Below are 26,395 nucleotides of genomic sequence, written 5' to 3'. Positions count from 1 at the left end.
CTGGTGGGATTAATGGGATGAGATAATGGTATCCGATACAATGTAAATGTGATGTGTAAGTGATAGCGGTTATTTCATATAGCGTACTTTGTATGTCACTATTTATTATTTGTATGTATAACTGTGCCTACAAGCATTCACTATAAATCGCTTGACATTAGCGGCCGTGTGGAATCAAAACCTTCGGCAAATTATTTTAAAGTGTGAAAAAAACGAATAGTTTATTAAGCTTAGACACTGCTGCCAGTACAAAAATAGTGTTTCATCGTATTCGTGAATAAATAATGAAAATGTGACCGTAAAAATATATCAGTGCTGTAACAAACCCAATTATCCCGAATTGATTATTAATCTCAGTAATTTACTGACACTACAAAACCTGTAAACTTGATTAAAGAAAATAATTATCTTATTAAACAAAACAAAAACGACTAATTAAACCTTAACTTCTATCGTCTTCTAAATTAATATAGAGTATAGACCAATCGGGAAGTATACCAACCGTACAAGTGTTAGAAGAGAGTTATCTGACGAAACAAACGTAAAAAGTATACAAGCAAAATGAAAACTTCCTCTTTTTAGTCAAGTCCGTATTGTCTAACGAACTGACGTTCGCTATCGCATCAATTGACCATCTCTTTCCATCCTCGTTTTACACCGTTGCGAGAGAAAGAAGTGCTAAAAATGCAATTTCAAGTGTTTTAGACAATAAGGGAGAGCCGTGGTGGCCTAGTGGTTTGACCTATCGCCTCTCAAACAGAGGGTCGTGGGTTCAAACCCCGGCTCGCACCTCTGAGTTTTTCGAAATTCATGTGCGGAATTACATTTGAAATTTACCACGAGCTTTGCGGTGAAGGAAAACATCGTGAGGAAACCTGCATAAACCTGCGAAGCAATTCAATGGTGCGTGTGAAGTTCCCAATCCGCACTGGGCCCGCGTGGGAACTATGGCCCAAGCCCTCTTGTTCTGAGAGGAGGCCTGTGCCCAGCAGTGGGACGTATATAGCCTGGGATGATGAGACAATAAAGCCTGTTTCTTCCTAAAGATTTAGTTTTCGAAGGGCAGCTAATAAAACTACGATAGGACCTTTTTCATCTCTTTCTTAAAACATGATTGAGCAGTGTTAACATTAGCTGATCCCAAACTCCATGATGGCCACTGTTGAAAAAGGCAAAGTGTATCTAGACGACTTCTTAGGCCAGTTCAGTGTTACAGGACGCTATCATGTGCTGACTGCGGTACTTTTAGCGCTACTTTACGCTCCTAACAGCGTATATTACGTCAATTATATCTTCGTGGCTGAGGAGGCTGGATACCAGTAAGTTTTTTTTTTACTTTTTTTATAATCCATCATAATATAGTCAGCCATAGGAGTTCCACTGTTGAATATAGGCCTCCCCCACAGACCTTAAGTTGCTTCGGTTTGAAGCAGCCTGCATGTAGGGGAGACCGAGGAGAGTGGTACAGTCTCACCACTGTACATTTTTATGTTGACGCTGCGACCTACATACAGCCGAGCAATAACCTTTTATAAATACTTATTTTTATTATAATAATTAGAGTGCTTAACATAGTCATACGATAAACATAGAAAGGAGAACTAACTAACTTACTGTGTATCTTAAACGTGAATAAAGCAACATTAAAACATCGTTCTTTCTCTGCACTCCATCAACTAACTACTACAACTACGGTACAAGTGTACAAATCTAACTGGATTGTACAAGAGTTGTGACAGAGGAGAGTAGTGACAATGTCGATTTTTTGGAGCTTATTAACTGCTAGTGAGCTCGCAATAACGCGCGTTATTTAGTTCAAGCACAGGGCGGCCACGCCATACAAAATACGCGTTCTTGAATCTACATAGGCACGACGACGTCTGTACACGCGTCAATGTGTGCGTAAGCTGCACAGGGCTGACTATTGCAAAACCGTATGGTACTACGAGTATAAGTGCTACCAATGACAGTTAAAGGTACTCAGATGTAGGTATGACTTGATATGTTCAAATAAATGTAATCGTTAATATTAACTATTTCGAGGGTGCAATTTTTTTTAAAGTGACTTACATAGGCATACTCAATGTTTTCTGCTTTATTTATCTAGCAAAACCGTATAAAAAATAAATATTGTGCACTTATCCGGTTCTGCCAGAATATCCTCGATTTATTTAAACCTACTTAAAATGTGTCTGTCTGCGTATTTTAAGCATTATTATTTTCAATTACAATAGATATAACTACGTCTACAAACTTAAAAGAATCATTCGGTAGGTAGTTATTTCATGTATTCATCGCGTTAATTTCAGAAATCACTATTTATTTAGAAAAAGGAAGTAGTAGGTAGGGTACCGTTACGATATCGCAAAACTATTGCTCCCGAACTTAGTGCCGCGCGGTCGACATACATCGCGTCGCGCACCCGACTGCTTTCCTGCGGTTTTCCTGCAATCTGCGCTTGAGGGGTGGGGTGACTCGAACCGGTGCGGGGCGGAGCGTGGCCATTCTGTACGTTATAGTACTATTATATATTCTGTGGTTCAAGTCTCGAACTATCAAACGCGTGCTGTTGCGAGCTCGCTAGCAGTTAATTAATAGGCAAGTTCCCAAAAAACTACGTTGTCACTACTCTTCTGTACAACTCCCCTCAGTCGCCCCTACCATATTATTAAGACAGTAGATATCAATTTATATAATAACTCGTTGAGTTTCTTGCCGGATTCTTCTGAACAGAGGTTTTCCGAACCGGTGGTAGTTTTTTTTGACATTCATAAGTGCTTGTTATAGCCTAAATTGAATAAAGATAATATTTTGACTTTGACTTGATTTTATTGAATGCTGACCATTTTCTTATAATTATTTACTTTCTTCTTAAAAGTACGAATTTCAAGAGTAGAAAGAAATAGGTAGTAGCAAAGATTTTGTATTTTGTACGTAATTAATCAAGTAGATGTGTCCCCGCTATACAAATTAAAATAGAATGTATTTTATGAGTTAATTCAATTGAATTCATTAAATGCTTGAAAAAATAAACAGTTCTAGTCTAAACATCAAAATTTGTTTTTTTTACCACTTTCGTTTTTGCTACCGGAAAATACAATAATATTTTACTGATGTTTATATGACCTCTAAGTGTATTAAGTACTTACTAAGATTCATCTCTGAGTGCTCTTGAGATGTATTACAATGTATTAATGACAGCTTAATCCTAAGATAAGGTTTCGTCAAACGTTTGATATTCAAAGCCGTATAGATAAAATTGTTTTAAGTGTGCACTCAAAACAAATTGTTTTACAAAGTTGCTAAGCATGTATTACTTTTCTTGAACACATCAATAATCTTATAACCTTATTAATATTATGAATGCGAAAGTGTATGAGTTTGTCTTTGTGTGTTTGTAAGTACCTCTTATGCGTTCAAATGGCTGGATGGTGGGGATGAAAAAGGTCAAGTATAAATAGTTGCATATCTGGAATAACAAATAGGGTAATATTTACTATGACACAACACAATTATTCATTTATTTGTCAACAAAAGCATTACAGTTGAAACCCCAATGCGCTGTAAAATTCAAATTATAAAAAAAAATAGGTACACAAACAGACATATAAAATACACAAAAAAACTAATAAGGGAATTTTGAAAGTCGTCTTCGTCGCGACGTTAAAATAACGGAACACCACACCCTCCGGCCAGAAGTCGGAGCGCAGGAACATCTGCTGGTGCTTGGCAGGTACTGGAGTCTAAATGAGCTGAAATTGTTAGCCCTTTGAGACTCGAGCGGGAGAATGGACACACATTATCACACAACCCCAACATCACAGACAATTACATGGGCATTAGATTATTTTGTAATTATTTTTTTTACATTTTATTTTTTCTATATATTTCTTTTCCGCACAAAATCTACAAGCAATTCCTTACCTACTTTGTTTAGCAATAGCACAATAGCATAGTTCAATATTGTTTATAAATATCTCTGAGTTTGACTTGTTTGTTATCAGTACTTATTAGTTCTGCGTAGACAAAGTTGTAGGCAAAATGTATTGGTTTTATCACTATATTTTAAACTATTATAATTATCTTAAGAGCTAACAGTCGTAGGATTATATCATACTAGACAAGAATTAGTAAATAGTCCATGGGGAAGAAGTTAGAAAGAGAGATATAATTTTTTATTAACACATATTCAATAGCCATAGCCATAGCTCTCTCATTGTGAGACAAGGCCTGTGCCCAGCAGTAACACGTATACCTTCAGGCTGGGATGATGATGATGATGACATAAAATATATTCGGTGCATAGAAAAACAAGAAAAAAGTTACTAGTCCTTATCTGACAAGTACATAGACAGGGCAATGGATATACTTGGTTTTGATAGGTATTTAAATAAATGTAAACAAAACAACGTCAATTGGTATCTTAAATATTAAAATTCCCCCATAAAACTATCTAAACATTTACATTTCTGTATTGAAATACACTAGTCTAGTTTGTATTACAAATGATAGATAAGTCATCATCATCATCATCATCATGTCATAACATAAAGGCTCCGCGGACCGTAGGCCTCCAACAAGATAGCGACGACCTGGATAAGATCGCGGGATCGCGGTGGATGCGGAAAGCACAAGACCGGTCTGAGTGGAGAGATAAGTAAAATGTTTAAAATACTTGAATATACCAAATCTGGCAGCTGAATTTAGTTTACATTTTGTTAAATACCTATCCAAACCAAGTATAGAAAGACTACGTTGCATTGGGGAGAAAGGTTCGCTAGTAAGGACTTTTCTTTTAGCTTCTTTACCTCAAAATGAAAAATGCAACCTTAAAAAAAAACTTAGGACAAAATCGTAAAAAGCGAAAGTATTTCTATTTCAGTTGCAAAGATAATACGCTTGATGACATTCTCAATGACACTAGCAGAAGCAAGGAATGGAAGGGCTGCAGCAGCAGCCGTAGTCATTGCAGTGAATGGATCTACGACTATCCCGATAGCTTTGTAGCAGAAGTAAGTACTGATCCTACTAATACTATTGTAAATGTGAAAGTTTGTGAATCTGCAAATGTTTGTTACTCTTTCATAGGTACTAAAACAGCTAGACGGATTCGAATCATGAAATTAGTATGTAGGTAGATCTCGAGATTTGTTTTTAAACGTATAGATCTAAAACAAATGGTATTATTTAGGAACTGCTAAAACATGAAATTTTGCACGAATATGGGCGGACCACATGGCACGCTACACTAACAATAGGTGGACGAAGACTGTGACTATATAGAAGGGATCTCATGGGTACAGAAGCAGAAGTCGACCAAAAGCAAGGTGGAAAAACGAAATAGAGACCATCGGAACAAGTGATTGGTTTAACCTGGCAAAAAACCGCGACGAATGGCAGTCTCTGGAGGAGACCCGTCACCCGAAGAGGGGTCAAGATGGCATGCATATAATATAGGACTAATATTTATATCTACTGTTGTTTAGGGGTTGGAGTAGTTCCAAAAAATATAAAGGTAGCGATTGGAAAAAGAGAAAGGTGCTTCGTAATGGCAGTTCCTTTTGACATTATTTTTACGGTTCGGTCCCGCGGCCGCAGTCTACTCTTACGTCCACTTGCAGGCTTTTTAATCTATGTTTAAGTGGTCTTAAGTCCTGACAGATCCATACAAGAACTGTCAGTTCAAGCCGAGTTCGAGTTCGAGATTTAAAAAAGCCTACAAGACGTCCTTAGAGCTTAGACCCTGCGTTTCGTTCCAACAACTATGATTCATTCTGGTACATGTCAATGGAAAATAAAGAATATCTAAGAATAAGAATATCTGATGGGTCATACAAGTAAAGTGCTGATAAAGACGTTACGTGACGTCAACTTAAACGAAACATCTATAGAAAAACCTGTACTATTTTCAGTTTGACTTGGCGTGCCAAGAATGGAAAAGGACGCTGGTCGGTACCGTACACAGCTTCGGCTACATGCTCGGCTTGTTGATCGTTGGACCTCTCTCTGACAGGTAAAATACACATTGACACCTAGAGCATGTGCCAGAAGGACTGAAACGTTATTGAAATCAAGTATCACAAGAAATTCTTCATGAAAATTTAGAATAAAATCATCTCCGATCTAAATACGTCCACTGCTGGTACTAACCAAAGGTGGTATAAGAATTTTTCATTCATCAATAAGATTCTATTTGATTTGGACATGTCATTGTACCCAAGGACTGGCTTGACAGCGTCACAACGGGAGTTGTGGAGTAAAGTTCACGAGGGGCCTTTGCCCATCAGTGGGACACTATTATATATAGGCTACTTAAAAAAAATAAGATTGTAAATACCACACACACGTACGCACGCACGCACGCACGCACGCACACACACAAACACACACACCTAACACACACACATACACCTTTTTCATTAATTTTTTTCTCAGTAACATACTTGCAGGAAATAAGAGGCCTTTTTTACATGAAACTACCGTGAGACTCAAACCCCAAAGTTAAAAATTCAAGTTGATGCCACAAATAAATAAAATTGTAAATTTGTAAATTGTTGTGTGTTATGGAAACAATTTTTGCTCATAACTGTTATTATCACATTGTTATATCAATAATATAGCGTAAAATTGAGCTTGATTGTATGCACGCTCAAACGAAATACTTTACTTAATAAGTTTTAGTATTGGCCTGTACTTGCGGCTTTCACCATCATCATCATGTCAGCCGAAAGACGTCTACTGCTTGACTTTTTTCGCTCGGTCATCCAGGTACCTAGTATTAAGAAGGAAGGATTTGTCATTATTATTGTTATATAGTTATTTGTGTCACAAGGGAGCAAAATGGTGTATTTACGGCGAGGGCGTAAATTGAATCCAGAATGTAGCGAAGGATTCTACAATAGAATCCTGAGGATCCTAAAGTAGAATCCTAAGTGTTAACGCCCAAGATGAAAATAATTTTTCTCCCGAGTGGCTTATGCAACTTTTCACAACGAGCATTAAGAAACTTGAAAAAAAAAACAAATTCTAAATATTATTAAAGAACAACCAGCATAGACAATGGCGTGGCTTTACAATTATCAACTTCAAAAAATTGCATTTGCAATAAAATACTTAGAAAAGCCTTGAATAGAAAAGTTGCACTTTGCTCCCTCTCGTCAGGGAGGAAAATTTACTTTTCTGAAGGAGAGGTGGGAAAAATACATTGTTGCCCTCGTTCAGTATAAAATGGCACTATTTCTAGCAAAGTGTTAGGCCGCCCGTAAGGTGGACAAATAATTTGGTAAAGTCGTTGGAAGTTGTAAATTAAATATAAAAAAATGTTTAGGATGAATCAAATATTGATCATCATAAACGTCGTCTCTTTAGTCAGTTTATGTGTAATATCGAAAAAAAGATTTCAGCTGCGCTTCTGTAGATTTTGAAAACTGAAAGTCTTCTTGGTGATGTGTTCTTTGATGCCATTTGATTTCAGGTATGGGAGGAAAACTCTGCTGGTGATAACCGCGGTCCTGGGAGCGTCTTGTGGGCTCACGCGGAGCTTCATCACGAACTACTGGCTGTACATCAGCGTGGAGTTCCTGGAGGCAGTCATAGGAGACCCTACCTCACCGGCTTACATGTTATGTACGCTCTATTAATGTTCTTTTATAATTTTGATAAAAACACGGTGTATACGTCCCACTAAAAAGCACAGACCTCCTTCTTCAGAGAAGGTATTGGCACATAGTCCGCATACGAGTCCAGTGTGGATGGGTAACTTCACACACACTATTGAATTTCATCACAGTGAATATTTTCTCCTTCGCCTTAAATCTAGCAGTAAATTTAAAATTTAATTTTGCACGTAAATTCCGGAAAACTCAAGAGGTGCGGGCCCGGGCTCCAATGCATTACTCTCTGCTTAAAAGGACATAGTTCAAACCATAGAAGCAAGTATACTCGTACCAACTTATTTCACTGTGTTATACAAACTATCGTTGTGCTTTTTCTAACACAATAAGTACATCCATGATTATTATTAGGTGTTAACTTTAATTTCAGCTATTGAAATGGTAGCAACCGAGAAACGAGTCCTGTTTATTTACATGACCAACTTCGGCTACATCGTCGGTGGAATAATGTTTCCCCTCACATACTGGCTTGTTCCCTACTGGAGGACATTCCTACGTGTCATCTATATACCAGGACTGTTCTTCATCTTTTATTCATTCTTCGTAGATGAAAGTCCTAGATGGTTGCTCATCAAAGGAAGAAAAGACGCGGCAGTATCCATTTTAAAGAGTGCTGCTAAGATCAATAAAATAAAACTAGACGCTGAAGAATTGGATAATATACATTATGAGGAAGAAGAAGGAGCTAGCTTTGGGAAAATGTTATCAGATACGTTTAGATCAAAGACGATGTTAAAGAGGTTTTTCGTGTGCTCGGTATGGTGGATTGCCTCGACTTTTGTAAACCATGGATTGACAATAAATTCAGTGACCTTACAAGGGAATAAGTACATTAATTATGCGTTGACGTCCATCATTGATGTTCCTGCGAATATAATTAAGACCCTGATCCTAATTAAGTTTAAAAGGAAGATGCCTCTGGTGACGACTTTTGTCGCGTGTGCTGTATTGTGCGTCTTTCAGCCGTTTGTTTCTGACGGTAAGAGTTTTTGTTTTCTTTTGCCAAGCTTTTGACTTGCACTTTAATTGATTTTCAGTGTACTCTTACCTTAATTTAGTTTGGCTGATTCTTTAAGACTCAAAATTTTCTTGTTTATTACGTCAGTCGGCTCTGAATCAAGAGAGAGAATTAGCTAGAATACAAGTGCCCAAACGGAATTAGAAAGCGAAATGCGAAATTGGGAGTATACCGATTTTACCTACAAAGTATTGCCATAGACTCTGCCGTAATGTAACTTTACTATTTGCGAACCGCTGGCTTTCGTGTCGCCACAGCCTTGTGTGTATATGTTTGTATGTGTTAGTCTTAAATGGATCCCACTGAAAAATAGCGTTGCGGCTTGCCCCAACATTATTCTGAGTTGAGCCCCCCCAATTAATACTATGTGATGTTTTTTTAATTAAATTTTCTTCCTACCGTGTTTTTTCTGTGTATCAAATATGTCTAAATGTCTCTCTCTCTCTCTCTCTCTCTCCCAAAGAATTCGTTTTTCACTATCCCACGGGAGCTATACAATTTTCTGGGATGCAACTCTCCTTTGTCTCAGTGTCTCAAACTTTCTCCGTGCAAAATTTCATAGTGATCGCTTGAGTACTATGTATGACATAACAAACAATCAAGCAAACATTGCGACATTCACATTTATGTTATTCATCATCACCATCCAGCCGAAAGACGTCCACTGCTGGACATAGGCCTCCCCCAAGGCTCTCCACTCAGACCGGCCTTGTGCTTTCCGCATCCAACGCGATCCCGCAATCTTAACCAGGTTCAGTTTCGTAATTCTGGGCTATGTCGGTTACCTTAGTTCTAATGCGGATATCATCATTTATGTTATTAGTTACCTTTTGATGAAACTGCTGTGCATATTATTTCAAACTGTAAACTTATATTCCCAGATCTCCCCTGGCTGTCAATCACCGTGTACATGGCGGGCAAGTTCATGTCATCATTATATTTCACCATCACGTACATCTTCACATCAGAGCTGTTCCCTACTTACATCAGGAACTCTATGCACGCCCTCTGTTCTTCCGTGGGTCGGATTGGATCCATTGTCGCTCCGCAGACACCTTTATTGGTAAGCATGAGAACTTCAGATTTTTAAAGATGACAGAAAGATGGACTGGGAATATAACAGAAATTAATGAATGTTTTTTAAGCCAATTAAATATGTTTCATGATCTACAAATTAGCTATTAGTGAGTAGTATTTCTGTCAAACGTCACCAACGACGGCGCTGGCTGAAAATCATTGCTGGGGTGTTGTTATAAGCGCCAATTGTATTTCTGCATTCGAATTTTGAAACTTTGATATAGAACAGAAATAATAAGTGACATCAGCGCTTTCGTTAAAGCAACCTCCATTTGTTATTTTTTTATCTCAAAAGCATAAATTCCTAGTAGCGATACCCCGAATAGCATTTCACCTCGAGCTAACAAAATTTCCATAGAATCTTGTACTTGACGCAATTGTTCGCGTAGCTTTTTACATTAGTACCTATAATTAATTTATAGAATCTAATTTTTCGTGTAGCATTTTACCCTCGTCGTATTTCACCTCCATCGATTTTTGCTTGGGACTCATGCATGATGTTTGCACTAAAATACGTCACTATCGAGGTGAAATGCGACTAAAACGGATCGCGACTTAAAAAAACACGATTGAGACACTACGCGATACTTTGTACAATTGAGATGAAATGCGACATAAAATACATACATACATACATACATACGCTCGAAAAACATAACCCTCCTTTAGGCAGTCGGGTGAAAAAATAAACGATTGTGATACAACGCTATAATTAAATATACGATCGAAGTGAAATGCAATTCGGTGAATCGCTACAAGGAATTTATGCTTTTGAGGTAAACAACTAACAAGTGGCAAACTCATCCATTCAATGACTGGGTACTGGGTAGCAGTGTCAAGACAACTGTGTGGAGTCAAGACTACTCTTGTATTTTAACCCTCGACACAAAAAGAGGGGTGTTACGAGTATATGTTTGACTCCAATGTCTGTCTGTCTATGGTATTGTACCTCTCAAAAGAATGAACCAATTTCGATGCGGTGTTTTAAGTGAATGTGAGTTTCCTGACGGTGGTCCTTAGCTATGTTTCAATGAAATCAGTTCAAGTGTTTTTGAGACATTGAAAGTTGAAATGACAGTGTTGGAAGCAAGTTTTAGGGTTCCGTGCCCAAAGGGTTAAAAACGGACACCCTATTACTAAGACTTCGCTGTCCGTCCGTCCGTCTATCTGTCACCAGGCTGTATCTCATGAACCGTGATATTTAGACAGTTGAAATTTTCACAGATTATGTATGACTGTGGCCGCTATAACAACAAATACTATAAACAGAATAAAAAAATATATAACAGAATTTTTTGGCGTTTTTTGCTAATGTCTAATGAATGTTTTATAGATGTTACGGAACCCTTAGTGCGCGCGTCCGGCTCAAACTTGACCGGTTTTTCTAAATTGGTTAGGTTGGTCTTTCTTCCTGTTTGCATCTGTACTGTACGGTAAAGTTTACACAAATTGTCGCTAGATGGCGCTGTACCCACCAACGTATTTTCTGAATCGCGCTTACGTTTGGTCGACGTAGATCCTTTAAGTAGCGGCATCATTTTTTTATTATTGTTGAACATCAAGTGACAAGTTGATTCATTTCACGTGCCCTCTTTGAAGTAATAGTATTAGTACAGACACTTCCTTCTTTTTTTATGTTTTTAGCTCGCCTACTGGTCCGGACTGCCGGCCACCGTGTTCGGCCTGGTGTCCCTCACGGCAGGGCTCCTGACGCTCCTTGTACCAGACACAGCGGACAACTCTCTCCCGGACACAGTGCTCCAGGCTGAAACGCTGGACCAACACTTAGAAGACCCGAAGATCAAGACCAGAGATAAGAAGGAGAGATCGCGACTTTCCCCTATGTTCATAGATGTTTGCTATTATTATTTACTTTAAATGATGTGTCGGCCTACGTTGGTAATATTAATTTGTATTTGTTATGAATAAAGATAAATTTAAGATATTTTTTGTAACATTTTTATTAAAACTTAGGTCAATTTGGCGTAACATTCAATAAGCTGATCTCTTACCATAAGGAGACCCACTTGTTCGTTTGCCATCCAGTCGAATAAAAAAAAAACAAGAATATTTATACAACACAAGGAAAACAAGTACAGTATGATCAATACAGGAATGGACAGAAGGAAAATAGGCTCTTTATAGTGCACGCTTTAGGAAGTCATTTAATAAATTGCATTTTTTTTAGTATACGGTCTAAACTTAATTTTAATTAAAATATCGAAGACGTTCAATATTACTGTCAATTATTCATTAACTAGGCAACAGTACTGTTGCCCGCGACTCTGTTCACGTTCACGTAGAATTCATTTATTGCTATCCCGCGGGAACTATGCAATTTTCCGGGATAAAAACTATTCTATGTCCTTCCCCGGGACTTGTACTATCTGTATACCGAATTTCATCTAAATCAGTGCAGCGGTTAAGACGTGAAGAGGTAGGTAACAAACAAACATACAGACTTACAAACTTTCGCAAATATAATTTATATTAGTGAGATTAACTTTGCTATTTTTCATATCATCATTTTAAGAACAATAAAAAAACCTTCCCTATTTTGTTAAAAACAGAAACGTCTTCCTATAAAATACCTAAAGAGGCAGAGGTAAAGAACATATTGCAAGAAACTGAACGTTTATAATATTGTTAACTCAAGAAATATTCTGTACATTATTTACAGTTTTTAATCGCCAGTTTGGATCAAAATGTGATGACCTTTAATCATTTACGAATAGTTAACTTTTTCACAACTAAAGCATTGCACCAAATTTGATGAAATTTGGAATGGAAAAAAGCTTCAACTTCATATTAGTAGTAACTACGAGTAGAATATTTTTAAACAGGGAATGAGAGCAGATGAGTCATCGACACACAGTTATTAAATTTCTCTTTTATTCATCATCATTATTACGACTTCCCAAAAACTTATTCTGTGACCTTCTAAGGTCCAATGTTATCCTGAATGGACTATAGGTACACGGAGAGAAAAATTACAAGGTAACCAATACAGCCTATACCAATTTTATATATTTTTCTCAAACTTCGAAGGAAATGTCGTCCGTGTATAGCCCTTATTGAAAATTGGTTCTAATTTCAAATTAGAGGACAGTAATGGAATTTCAAACAACATTGCCTGCCCATGGGCAGCAAAGTTCAGTTTTTGTCTACACCACGGTCAAATCCGCCAGTCAAATATTACAATACTAGCCTATTGCCCGCGACTATAATACGTCTGTGTAGAATTCACACAGTGCGTTCAATTGTGCACAGTTCAATTCAAACATCGCTGTTCAATGTATACTCAGCGGCAGAAAATTTGGCCCACTCTACATACAAAATTACCTTAGATTTTCTGCTGCTCGTGTATGTATTTACATTTTGCACGCACAAATATACGATCTCAATATAAGTATGACACATGCACTGTCCGACCCTCTAGCTATATACTCAAAAAGAGCACTTATGTAAATGGAATAAAAGTTTATAATCACTTACCTGAATATTTAAAATCATTTGATGGTGAACAATTCAAAAATAAACTGAAACAATTTTTAGTGTGCGAGTGCTTATGATCTAAATGAATACTTTTTGAAAAAATATTAGGATTCATGTAAAATTAAGAAATTATAATTATATTTAAGTAATAAATTGTACGTCTGAAATGGGCAAACTGTTGAACTGTCTCATGCATAAATGTTAACATAATTTGTACACGGTTTTAAACAATAAACGTTTCTTGTTTCTTATTTCGTATTGAAAATAGTTGATTGAAGCAGCTTTTTTATAAATAACTATTCTATTTTAAATTGTGCTGGGAATACGTTCGTATTCCCACATTTAGTTTGCTGTGTAAATAAATATCGGAGTTTAACGAATTTAACAAGCAAACACAAAGGAAGGTAAAAAGCAAAGGCGGATTAAACATCCAGGATGGAAGTTAGAATAGTTACTTTTGAATAAATAATTATGAAAGTTGTAATAATTTCTATTTCCTCGTTTTGATCCGTCAGTGCCGAAAAAGACTTTCAGTAGTTTGTAGCTGTAGGTACTAACTCGCACACTCCTAAGCTCCCAAAAAGTTGAACATCACACACTCTTGGCGATCTTTTTAATCCCCGACGCAAAAATAGGGGTGTTATAAATTTGACCGCTATGTGTGTCTGTCTGCCTGTGTCACCGTAGCTGTTAAACGGGTGGACCGTTTTGAATGCGGTGCGGTTTATTTGAAATCAATTTTTTTTGCGATGATTCTTAGACATGTTTCATCAAAATCGGTTTCGTTTTTGAGATATTGAACTTTGAAGTGGTAAAGTCGGGTTTTTTTTTCCAAGCTGAAACGGAGACCCTACCAGACGGACACTCCTGCTAGACCGGATAAAAAAAAGGACCAATCGTGTTAGTGGAAATCTGTGAGATTCTGCAGAGCGAGGCGTGGAGTTGAACTAACGTGTCACATCTTTGCCCCACGTAACTGCTGCTATAAAAACTCATCCTAAAACACCTTAGTTTCCTTTAATCTCCTGTTAAAATGCTGTTCAACTTCTTATTTATAAAACTATAAATAAGGCAGCATATTTACCAACACTCAAGTACGTAAGCCCTCTTGAAAGGCCCGGGGTTTATTGAAAATACCTTTCAATAGACCTAAACAAAAGCTCCCATTACGAAATTCCTCCAATAATCCCTTTAAAAAATGCTCATCACCTCAAAATTAATTAAAACACCATAACAGGCTTTGAAATATCTCGTTGTAGGTATTCCAAAAATTTATTGAGAAGTTGAATAAAGTTTTCGCAGTACGAAGCGGCGCATACTTTCGAGATCGCAATATTAAAATATTTTGGGGCGGGTACATGGAGATAATGCTAACTCTTTGAGGTAACGAAGTATTTGATGATAGAACGCTTGTGGATTGTTTGGGTTTTAAGGCACTTGCCCCACCGCCGACGATGAGCGAGAAGCGAGCAGAGCGAGTAACTAGATACGAGTGGGCGAGCAGTGAAAAGCGAGTGTTCGAGCACGACGGGCGATTACTCGCTCCACTCGCTCGAGCCGGGTGGCCGCCAAGCTAACAGCGCTGAGCGAGTATCGCTGAGCTAGTTTTATAGCTCAGAGAGTTTTATAGCTCTTGTCGCTGCGACAAAAGATGTAAGAGCGAGTTCTCGCCGGCAGTGTGAACCGCCAGCGATCAACTATAAATATATATGTCTCTTTTACTCGCACAGGATCTTATATCTTTTGTTCGTTTCTTGAGCGAGAAAATAGTCGATAGCCAATCGTTTCCTCGCCGGCGGTGAGACAACTGCCTAAATGAACTTTGCACGGTATCGGTAAAGTAGCCACGATGTTGTGTTTTCGAATACAGAACACGGGTATTATTATGTTTTCCTTGTGACTCAAATGGGGGCTCAACTTTTTAAAATTTTGTCTGAAAAGTTTTCAAACATTTTCATCTTTTGGGAGGGGTCTAATGATACTTCGGGTATTCAACTCTATCCCAAATTCACGTGGGTATGTTGTTGTTATAAAATAAACGTAACAATATGAACATTGCATTGGATGTTTTGGCGTCTTTTTGGAGACTTCTTTATGAAAACCTCGTGAACTTTTTTTGAGAAATAAGTAATATCGTGTTGCGGCACAATGGTAGATAAGTACCACTACGTAATGTATGAGACAGCTAGACGTCTCATACATTATCATGAGATTTTTGTTTTGCAATTTTGTTGCAAGGGGATTTCAACTTGCTCAAATTCTGAAAGAAATATTTCGGGTAACCTTTTTGATGCCTTAAAAAAATGTTCAAATCGATTTTTGTTTCGTCTTTGACTTTGTAACCCATTGATTCGAAGAGAGTTATTCTGAATTGTTCGCCTGTAGTAATAGTGGCTATATGGAGCGCAGATAAAAATGATTCGGCTGTGATTCAGCTCACCCCGGATTCCGAGCACGCTTTACATACACTAGGAGCTGTGAGCACAAAAAAAATATTAAAATAAATTGCAATAAAAATTAAATGGTTAAAATCATGATTATTAGTCTACATTGTTTTAAAAGATCGAAGCTAACCGGAATGTTCCTGACTTATAAAACAATTTAATTTTTGTAATTTCTGAAATGTCGCTCAAGGGTGCTTAAGTAACATTACCTAATATATAGCGTGTATTGTTGATTTAACCCCAAAATGTAAACAGACGTAGATTTAAGTGCTGTGAACCGATATTAAAACCAATTAACTACCAGAACGTAATTAATTTTTCAATTTTTTTCGAGTAGCAATGTAATGCGTTCAATTAAATTTAAGTGAAAAATGTGACAGTAACGTAGAAGACGCACTCTCATTTAATTTTCACTCTTTTCTTATTTATTGCAGCAATTTCTCTACGTTTTAATATTATGATATTCAGATAAAGATGGAAATATATTGTGTAGTCTTTTTTTATTCATACAATACAAAATTATGCGTACAATAATTTGATTCAAGAGAGAAGCGTTCCATGACAGTTTTCACGCCAGCAAAATAAACATAGTATCATGTAGTGATACATTGCGTGCTAATTTATTTTATAAGAAGAATAATAAGTTCTTTTTTGACTAAAACTATGAAATGTGATTATTAGGGCCTTTACTAAGTACCCTTAAAATTTGAGGTTGTATCAAAAATACGCTGTATAATTAATTCACATACTATTTACAGTAAAAATATTATTCAAAACAATTACAGACTTCTTTCCAGGGTAACAAGCAGTGATTTTAGCTTGAAGAGTTAACAGACAGAAAAACACACAATGTTACTGTCACACTTATAATATTAGTAAGGAAGGAAAGATTTTCGACAACAATGTACTTCGTCTTCTGATTTGTAGTTAATAAAGACAACTTCTATGCACTTTTTTGAGAAAAAAACTGTTAATTATTATAACACAGCTCTTAGCCTATCCCATAGCGCATGGCGTCCCGGGATTAATATTGCAGCCGCATCGCGCAGGTGGCGCCAAATTGAAAATTGCTCGCGCCGACACAGTTCCAATCGGCGCTCACGCTGCCGCCGACGGGACCTTATCGCATTACACGCCGCAAATGCGTTTAATCACAGTGGCCGACATGTAACGGAGGGTTTTTTTATCTTTACCTTTTGATCATGGAACTTTGATCAGGGGTGATTTTTTGTAATATATTGAATGTAATATAAAAAAGCGGTTAGTGCAAGTCTGACTCGAAATAATTAAGTAGAATTGCATGATGAGGTATTATTACGTTTATTTAATATATATAATTATGAGTCCGGGTCTAAATACAATTTTTTTTCTCATGAAATGGGAAATCCTGAAAATATAATACGTGGTTCGTTCATACAAAATACAACAATCTGTATAACAAAACTTACAATGTTGGTTTTCAGTTAATCACTAGCTCAAAAAGGTTGTCTTTCTCCTGCGAAAAAAAAGGTTTTTGAAATTTAAACGTGACAAATGAACAATATTTTTCCTTCCATCAAAAAAAATAGCCTAAGCATAAAAAAATAATTTTTAATACAAGCTTTTTTTGTTGACTGTACTTTTTGTTGACTCTACTTGCATTGTCACCCAAACTCCATTTGCATACTTACCAAATTTCAAGTCGATGCTATTAACCGTTGAAGAGTTCCGTCCTGCGGAGACGATCCTGGCTGAACTACCAGGATGTCACTACTAGATTATTGTATTGTCACGCGATTTACATAAGTGTTCCAAATTTCAAGTCAATCTGACTACTGAAAGTTTATCAAATTTAACTTGCAAGATTTGATTACAGACACAGACAGACAACGGGACAGGTGAAATTAAATAAATCATCATCCCAGCCTATATACGTCCCACTGCTGGGCACAGGCCTCCTCTCAGAACAAGAGGGCTTGGGCCATAGTTCCCACGAGGGCCCAGTGCGGATTGGGAACTTCACACGGACCATTGAATCGCTTCGCAGGTTTACCGCAAAGCTCGTGGTAAATTTTAAATGTAATTCCGCACATGAATTTCGTTAAACTCAGAGGTGCGAACCGGGGTTTGAACCCACGACCCTCTGCTTGAGAGGCGATAGGTCAAACCACTAGGCCACCACGGCTTTTTAAATTAAATAAAAGCTTGTAAAAAACATAATAAATTATGATTAAGTAGTCAAAGAACTAAGGTCCAAGCCCTCTCATTCTGAGAGATCAGTGCCCAGCAGTAGTCCCACTGGTATAATAAGCTGGGACGATGATGATGATGATGATGATGAAAGCCGAATTTTGCAAAGGACCCCGGACCTAAAGTATGGAAAATGTGGTTTCAGTTAAATATACTGAGATTGTGATATGTTATAGATTTCAAAGTCCTGCACAAAAGTGTCTTAAAAACTAAACTAAAATCTGAAAGGGACTCCGGAAACAGAGGTAGCATAGGGACTTAGAGACCTTGAAATCTATAACACACCAGAACCACATTTTCCATACCTTAGGTCCGGGGTCCTTTCATTTAGTACTCCTTGTGATAAACCTGCTGAAAAAATTTCTTCCAGCAGTTTGAATATCTCAGCGGGCCATAAAAATAAATGTTATGCAAATACAATCGGAAACATAACCACCATTTAACACCTTTTATCCCTAAAGGGGATTCACTCCACGGTGTCCATTATTGATCTCAAAGATAGGATAAGGATCGCCTTATAAACGGGGGATAAGATAATCCCTGGATTGGAATAATCCACCTCGAGATCACAACTTGGGGACACCGCGCGGAATATGTTATCCTGTTGGAGATTTAGAAATTTTAGTTCTTGTTTTTTTAAAGTAGGACGGGCGAGGTGAATTTTGAGTGAAAGTCGTTATAAGTAGAGGGTGGATATATTTTGGAGTGTGCACGAATTGAGTAGTATGCGGGATATAGTTTAAAAGATCAAAAACCCGACTGCCTTAAAAACACTAAAAAGCTGAAAACAAGTCTAGTGGGCTAGAACTTTGTTAAGTAGCTAACTTAAACTTCAACAGCCGGGACCCATTAGTTAAGAATTTTTGAGCGTCACGATTTAAATGGGACCCGACTGTTAAACTTGAATTAGCTACTTAACAAAGTTCTAGCCCACTAGACTTGTTTTCTGCTTTTTAGTCTTTTTTAAGGCAGTCGGGTTTTTTGATTTTTTATTTTTATTTCCCACTTTTCTAATAGTTCTGTGAAAATGGTAGATTAAAACTATTATAACCCATATACATTTGGAATGAGCTAGTTATTAGCTTTCATTTGATACCCTACTCGACAGATTTGAATAAAAAACATTTTGAAAATTTACAATTTGGCGCCAAAAATCCGCTATTTTGATTTTTTTCAAGAATTTCATGTACCCAGCGTCACTCGCTTTATCAAGACGGATCCAATGACGCATCATTTATCAAAATCGGTTCAGCCGTTGAGTAGTTACGAGAGGACAAATAGGAATAGACATACATACTGTATACATACATACATACATACATACGCGTCAAACACATAACCTTCCTTCTTCGCAGTCGGGTAAAAAAATATACATAATTAGTGTGCATGTTAGATTATCAAAAGCACTGGACGTATTTCTTGGGTAAGGTTAAATACAACAACTTACACAAGCAAGCTAAGTTTGCACCCCGCACTTAACAAAAACAGTTCAAAATTTAAAATTCAACAAATAGGAGACGAAAATTCGTAAGACGCGTATCGGCGATAAAGAATTAAAGCTAGCTGCTAATGCTAAAATTTTCGTTTTATTTGTTGAACCGTTCTTGTTGAGTGCGAGGTTCAAACTTAGCTTGATCGTGTTATATAATGTAATTAGCTTTTGCCCGCGGCTTCGTCCTTGTGGAATTCGGTTATCGCGCGCTGTTCCCTCGGGAACTGTGCATTTTCCGGGATAAAAAGTAGCCTATGTCACTCTCTGGCCAAACTATCTCTATGCTATGCCAATAATCACTTCTATCCGTCGCTCCGTTTCGACGTGAAAGGCGGACAAACATACAAACACACTTTCGCACTATAATATTAGTATGGATAACACTCACACGCTATAAGCCCACATTTCAATTTATTTATTTTCGTACATACATTAATTTAGAATTCCTGTATACTTTAAGTGTGTTTAAGTGTGAGAAGAGATTATATTGAAAAATATATTTTTTTAATATAATTTTAGGCAAAAGAAAACGTTTCTCTTAGTAAAACTTGACAAAGTAAAATAATGTCAACTGATAATTAGGCCAAATGAAAGTTTTTTGGGAAGTAAAATTTATGGAAAAACATTTTGTTCAAACGGCAGTACACCATAATTTCAACTAAAGCCAATTCGTCTGATTACGCGTCAAGAGTTTGCATGTCACTTTGACAGACAGTTAGTAATTTAATCTGTCAAAGGCAAGACTTTCCGAACTCGTTTGATTATGAGTACCCTGACTACTTGAACTTAACCTAAAGTGCCTTTTAAGAATGTTTGTACGTAACTATTTAATCCTACAGATATTATAAATGCATTTTTTTGTGTGTGGGTTAGTGTGTGAGAGCGTGCGCTCGCGCCATTGTCTAAATATTGTGTGCGTGTGTGTGTGTTCATGCTAAAATAACCGTAATATTTTGTACAGTATTTTTAGGACCGTATTTTCCGTACCTACCCAAGGGTCTGTCCTGTCATGTCTGTCCGTCTGTCTGTCTGTCTGTCTCTCTTTCTGTCTGTCTGTCCGTCACAGGTTATGTATTTCTGTTGCCGCTATAACAACAAAAAATCGCATACAACAAACGTGATTTTTTTGCCGTTTTTGCTAATGTCTAATGTTGTATAGACAAATGGTACGAACCCCTCGTGCGTGAGTTCAACTCGCCCTTGGCCGGTTTTTTTATTGCTGGCCAAGATGTAAGTTTTAAGAATTCACTTTATAACCTCGTGAACAAAATTGACCATTTAAATAAAATGTTCATCAAGTGTACTCACAAAAATTATCTATTTTAAGGTACGAGCTTTTTAAAAGTAGAAATGATAACACAAGCGTGTTATGCGCATTTCTATTTAATTTTCTCTCCAATTTGTCACGAACGTGGTCAAAGTCAAAATATCCTTATTCAATTTAGGCAAACATATAAATAAATAACAAGCACTTATGAATGTAAAAAAAACCTCTGTTGAGAAGAATCCGGCAAAAAACTCAACGATATATTTTTTTGCACTTTCTTTCTTTCTTGCCAGCAATGTAAGTTAAATAAAAGCTTGTAAAAAACATCGTCAGTTCACCACGTATCTGCCGCGCGCATATAAAAATGATTGACTTAGAGCGAAATAAATTCCATTCGGCGTGATGACGCTGAGAGGGAATCAGGGCGTTTGATCTCAGCGACGCACGTGACCGGAATTCCACTGGGACAAGAAATACACTATATTCCTCGAAAAAAACCGACCAAGTATAATTCGGACTCGAGCGCCGACGGTTCTTTACAAGTGTCAAAGCTTTATTTTATTACTAGCTGATACCCGTGACTTCGTCTGCGCGGATCTAGGTTATCGCGCGGTGGCACCCCCTACCGGAATAAAAGCCCTTCGGCCGCGTACGTAACCGGAGTTTCGTAACTAGTTGCGGAAGAAAACTTATGCGGTCTTGTTCGAAACCGGTTGCGAACGAAAACTATTTTGTTCTTATGCGAAACCAGTTACGAACGAACACTTTGTTCTTGCACGAAACTAGAATTAGTGATCGACTTCTGGTTTTTTACTGAAGCTTATTTTCACAGTAGCGTTTTTTTTTCAATCAGAATCGACACACACACAGTGTTGACAAAGCTCCACTCAGGTTCTCCTACTTTTGTGTAGTTTTTGCCCTTCGGGCCGATGTAAACAACATAACCTAAACCTACATATGTTTCTGTGTCGATTAAAATTCGGAAAAACGCGATTGTGAAAACATTATGATTGTATACTTACATATTGAAATTTGTGAATGAGTGTCAAAAGAAGATTCTATATTCTTTATAGGAAACCAGTTTAGAAAACAGACTTATTTTTCTTCATTCGTAACCAGGTTTTCAAAAAAGAAAAATAATTCTTTTTTCTAAACTGGTTTCGAACCTTTGGTTTCCAAAGATGAAATTCGGTAGCTATACAGATAGATTGAGTCCCGGAGAAGGATAAGGATAGGTCTAATCCCGAAAAATTTCATAGTTTCCAAATCTTCGCGGGCGGAGCCGCGGGCAAAAGCTAGTCAACAATAAAATTCTAATACGCAGTACGCAGAACACGTCAATGTGAAAAAAAACTAATTGGTTTTAGAAAATCTTGGAATGTGGTATCTTGAAGTAAAATGAGCTTATTAAAGAATCGAAGAGAGGACAGGACCTGGAAATTCAGCGTCAAATTCGCTTAGGCTGGGCGGCATTCGGTAAATTGTCCGACATGCCCAGAGGGGACATACCTCTTAATCTCAATCGCAGATGCTTCGAACAGTGTGTCTTCCCGGTGCTGGTATATGGAGCCGAAACTTGGACTCCCACGCAGATGGTCATGCACAAGCTGCAAGTCACGCAAAGGGCGATGGAGCGGGCGATGTTGGGCATATCTCTCCGGGACAGATTCCGAAATACGGAGATTCGGAGACCGATATAGCCAAGGTAATCACCCAAAGGAAGTGGAAGTGGGCTGGACGCATATGCCGCAGGAGTGATGGAAGATGGGGGAAGGACGTGATGGAGTGGAGACCCAGAACCGGGTGGAGAAACGTTAATAGACAGGAGATGAGAGATGAGGACAAAGTGGCGGGAAGGTGCTGGATGAGGAGAGCAGGATGCCTACACTCAGCATTGGATGGCTGTGGGCTAAAGAAGAGAGAGAGAAAGAGATAGAGAGATTAAAGAATTTAAGGCAGTTTTCCTCCAGGCCTTATAAAAAAAATTTCACCTTATAGATACCGTATTGTAACCATCGTACATTTGACTAACACCACGTGGAATTTGTAGTTTTCTTAATCCCACTAATGTAATAATCGTTGAAGTGGCAATGGTAAGGCCAACCCATATAGCATGAAAAACAGATGACCGTTGTGCCGAAAAGTTTGTGACAATGTGAACATTCGATTCGACAGGAAGAGGGTAGTTGGGAGTTACATATAGTCACAAGTTCTCGAATGGAGACCGCGGATCGGCAAGCGCAGCATAGGACGTCCACCCACGAGATGGACGGATGACCTGATTAAAACCGCGGGTTCACGGTGGATGCAGGTCGCTTCCAAGCGAAGCAACGGGAGAAGTGTCCAACAGTGGACTTCCTATGGCTGATATGATGATGATATTGACTAATATTTATTTATTTATATTTATTTATTTATTTCATAACATTTACACGGCATTACAGATATACATCCAATTCACAGTAAAACTAAATAATATAATAAAGCGATAGTTTGTGCATGTATTTGTTGCTGCTTGGTGGCAAGATTAGTAAACAAGATGATGGTAGTAATCTAAACGGACGTCCTACAATCCTTAACGTCACAGATTGATCATCACCTGAGGTTCATTCGAGTCATCCATTATTTAATGGAGTCATGGAATGATTAAATCGTATAATTAAAGGTCGATCCTCATTAATAAATTTCCTGATTCTTACCTACTTTGCAAGGATAAAAACGTAGTTAAATAATAATATTATGACATCGTAAAAAATGTGAAATCCTTCTTCCGTCCAACCGGAACATACATATACCAATCTCAATAATAGCTTTTCATTTCCATCGGCCGGAGCGAAAAACTTCATGAAAATTTGATTCCGGCCTTTTTGGTTGAGTATTTTGAAGAGTATATCGAGAGTGACCCGGTGAATGGGTGACCGGTTGAATGGCGACCGGTGACCGAACGGAAGTTGGCTCGCATCTGCCGGGCTGGCCGGATGTATCCTGCTCTTCGCTCGCTCCATTGTCATCGTGTTTTGTATTTTTAAAAAGTTTTCGGAGAATCACTGGCCAGTGTTATATACTTAGTTATTTTACTGAGGTATTCGTGCCTCCTAAATTTACAAACATTTTAAGCTTTGTTAAATTATATGTAAAAAAACTGGCCAAATGCGAAACAACTTTTTTTATAACTGTACCTATATCTTTAATGGGTCACTGCTGCAGTAGCAGACCTGATTACTTATTTCATATTAATTTCAGCTTTACCCCCACTTTACGCCTATGGGAGGTAGGTACCCTAAAAAAAAATTCTTGAATATTTAATTGTCCCATTTTGTCGGCATACTTTACTTATAATATATCCGTGCAAAATTACAGCTTTCTAGCATTGATAGTCCCTGAGCAAAGCCGGGGACGGACAGACAGACAGACAGACATGGCGAAACTATAAGGGTCCCGTTTTTGCCATTTTGGCTCTGGAACCCTAAAAACGTGTCCTAGGCCTCCCTTAACAACAACAACAAGCAAGCAAGTCTAACCGGAATCTGACCATTTTTTTTACTAGACTCGTATTCTACAATTTACATTATCATACATATTATTATTATGAATCACACGATTTTAACATGAAGACTATCGCAACATCTTGATATATCACTATAACCTGGGCGACCGAGCTTTGCTCGTGCTAAAACTCGATAATATGCGTTTTCCCAGAGATAAGACCAAGCTAGATCGATTTTTCATCCCTGACCCCCACATACCAAATTTCATCGAAATCGTTGGAGCCGTTTCCGAGACCCCGAAATATATATATATATATAAGAAAAACAAAAAATTCTCGTTAAAAGATATTAGACTTTAGATACATAAGATTTACATATCAATATAAATAAACGTCACGGCACCTGTGTATATATTACGAGTACTCATCGAGAATAAGACCAATAGAGTAAAATGTAATTTAATAAGTAAAATACCAGTAAAAAAATACAATTTTCGTGATAGTTATACTATGATTGGCCGGCCAAAGCTCAACATGAAACTAAAATTGTGTAAATAGAAGCCAAAGCATGACACTAAAGTTTAAGTTAAAGATCAAAATACAGCAGAAATATTTACTTATTCATTGCATAGCATAGTAAATAACAGTCAATTTTGTCCACTATTATTGTGTTTCTTCCAGCATAAGTCCCGTCTCTACTTTTCCAGTCTTTTGTGCCACTTATTGCTCGCATCCAGCTTCCACCAGTCGCTACAATCTTCCTTCCATCATCTACGAGTAAGTCTTCATTCTCTCTCATTGCTTAAGAGCTCAGAGCCTAAAGGTCAGGCTCTCCTAGCCTAGCGACTGTGGTCATTTTTAACCGACTTCAAAAAAAGAGGTTATCAATTCGCTTGTATTTTTTTAACTGACTTAAAAAAGAGGTTATCAATTCGGTTGTGTTTGTAACTGACTTCAAAAAAAGGAGGAGGTTACCTGAAACTCCGTCATTTATTATGAACCGATTTGAAATTTTTTTATTCGTTCGTATAGGAATGCCTTCAATTCTGTCCCATAAGCACCAAATCAGGATCTAATGATTGAATCCTAAGGAAATCGAGGGAACTCTTCAAGTATTGTACGGACACCTATGGTAGTTGCGCATTTCTTCACATAACTTCACATAAGTCCTATTATCGGAAGTCCGAAATTTTTTCTCATACGGTTTTACGTCATAATGGTCAATGTTAATTTTTTTTTAATACTAACGATCGAAACTCATAGTCATCGGAATTCGTAATATATAACTATTCATATACCTTGTTCATACTAAAATTGGTTTTCATATATTTTATTATACTAACGATCGAAACTCCTAATCATTGTAATATCACAAGTTAATGAACTTCACTAACACACTGCACAACTATTTCAAACTGTAGAAGGAAATAAACCTTCCTTCGTATAGGTGTAGTAAAAAATATGAGCTAGTTAAGGAGCTTAAGGAAATTTGTAGGATCTAGGATAAAAGGCAGGTATCTGTTCAGCTCGGAGGCTCTGATTAGAAAGGCTACTTGACGTAAAACGAACAGGTGTAGAATTTACAAAAAGGAGATTTGAATTTAAATGTATTTTTTTTTAGAATGTGTGTTAACCATCAGACAGTCCAAAGAGTAAGGAAGAAACGAGTTGTAACATACCTCGTTACAAGGTAAACGACAATAGGTCCACTCCTACTGGCTTGTGCTGAGGCACCGACTTCGGACTGATAGAAAATTATTTTCATGGTTTTTTTTAGTCGATTATTCTTTTGTTATATTGTTATTATTATTAAATAGCTAGATTTCTATTCTAGAAAAAAAACGAGGTATTAATTAATTTCTGAAATAAATAGTTTGTCGAAATTTAATAGTGATTATGACAAACTATGGCTCCAAACTTTATTGCTATGGCAGTGTATCTATATAAATACGAGAGACTCGTTAAAATAAAATTATTGTGCAAAACTGCTGGTACGTGTACAGTATTATTATTACTTTGTGGCAAATACATATTTTTTATTTCAACTCATACAACAACTCATACAATTCATAATCATGAATAGATAAGAGAGTATTCTAGTATAGTACACAACAAAGTCGCTCCCGCCGTCTGTTCTTCTGTATGCATGTGTGAACGTTTAAATCTTATAAAATACGCAATGCGCTTTGATGAAGTTTTCTTTAATAGAAACA

General features: G+C 37.3%; 1 protein-coding gene across 1 annotated transcript; it reads left to right on the top strand.

Moving 5' to 3' along the window:
• The first annotated feature begins 1 nt into the window (after position 1).
• LOC141445614 (solute carrier family 22 member 1-like) lies at positions 2-11,713 on the top strand. Its single transcript, XM_074111464.1, has 8 exons — positions 2-548; positions 1,123-1,319; positions 4,883-5,012; positions 5,913-6,013; positions 7,475-7,626; positions 8,044-8,652; positions 9,573-9,754; positions 11,413-11,713. Exons 2-8 carry the CDS (start codon positions 1,150-1,152, stop codon positions 11,644-11,646), a joined length of 1,578 nt encoding a protein of 525 aa, XP_073967565.1. The 5' UTR covers positions 2-548; positions 1,123-1,149; the 3' UTR covers positions 11,647-11,713.
• Positions 11,714-26,395: the final 14,682 nt, after the last annotated feature.

This window comes from Choristoneura fumiferana, chromosome 2 (assembly GCF_025370935.1).
Source record: "Choristoneura fumiferana chromosome 2, NRCan_CFum_1, whole genome shotgun sequence".
Classification (NCBI taxonomy): Eukaryota; Metazoa; Arthropoda; class Insecta; order Lepidoptera; family Tortricidae; genus Choristoneura; species Choristoneura fumiferana.
The sequence above is the reverse complement of the archived record's forward strand: the minus strand, read 5'-3'. Positions and strand labels throughout refer to the sequence as shown.

What these genes read in the sequence shown, in the direction of transcription:
- LOC141445614 (XM_074111464.1), top strand. Translation starts at nt 1,150, where the DNA reads ATGATGGCCACTGTTGAAAAAGGCAAAGTGTATCTAGACGACTTCTTA. An exon ending in GCTGAGGAGGCTGGATACCA is followed by an intron (nt 1,320 to 4,882) that starts GTAAGTTTTTTT and finishes TTTCTATTTCAG; the next exon opens with TTGCAAAGATAATACGCTTG. An exon ending in CTCACCGGCTTACATGTTAT is followed by an intron (nt 7,627 to 8,043) that starts GTACGCTCTATT and finishes CTTTAATTTCAG; the next exon opens with CTATTGAAATGGTAGCAACC.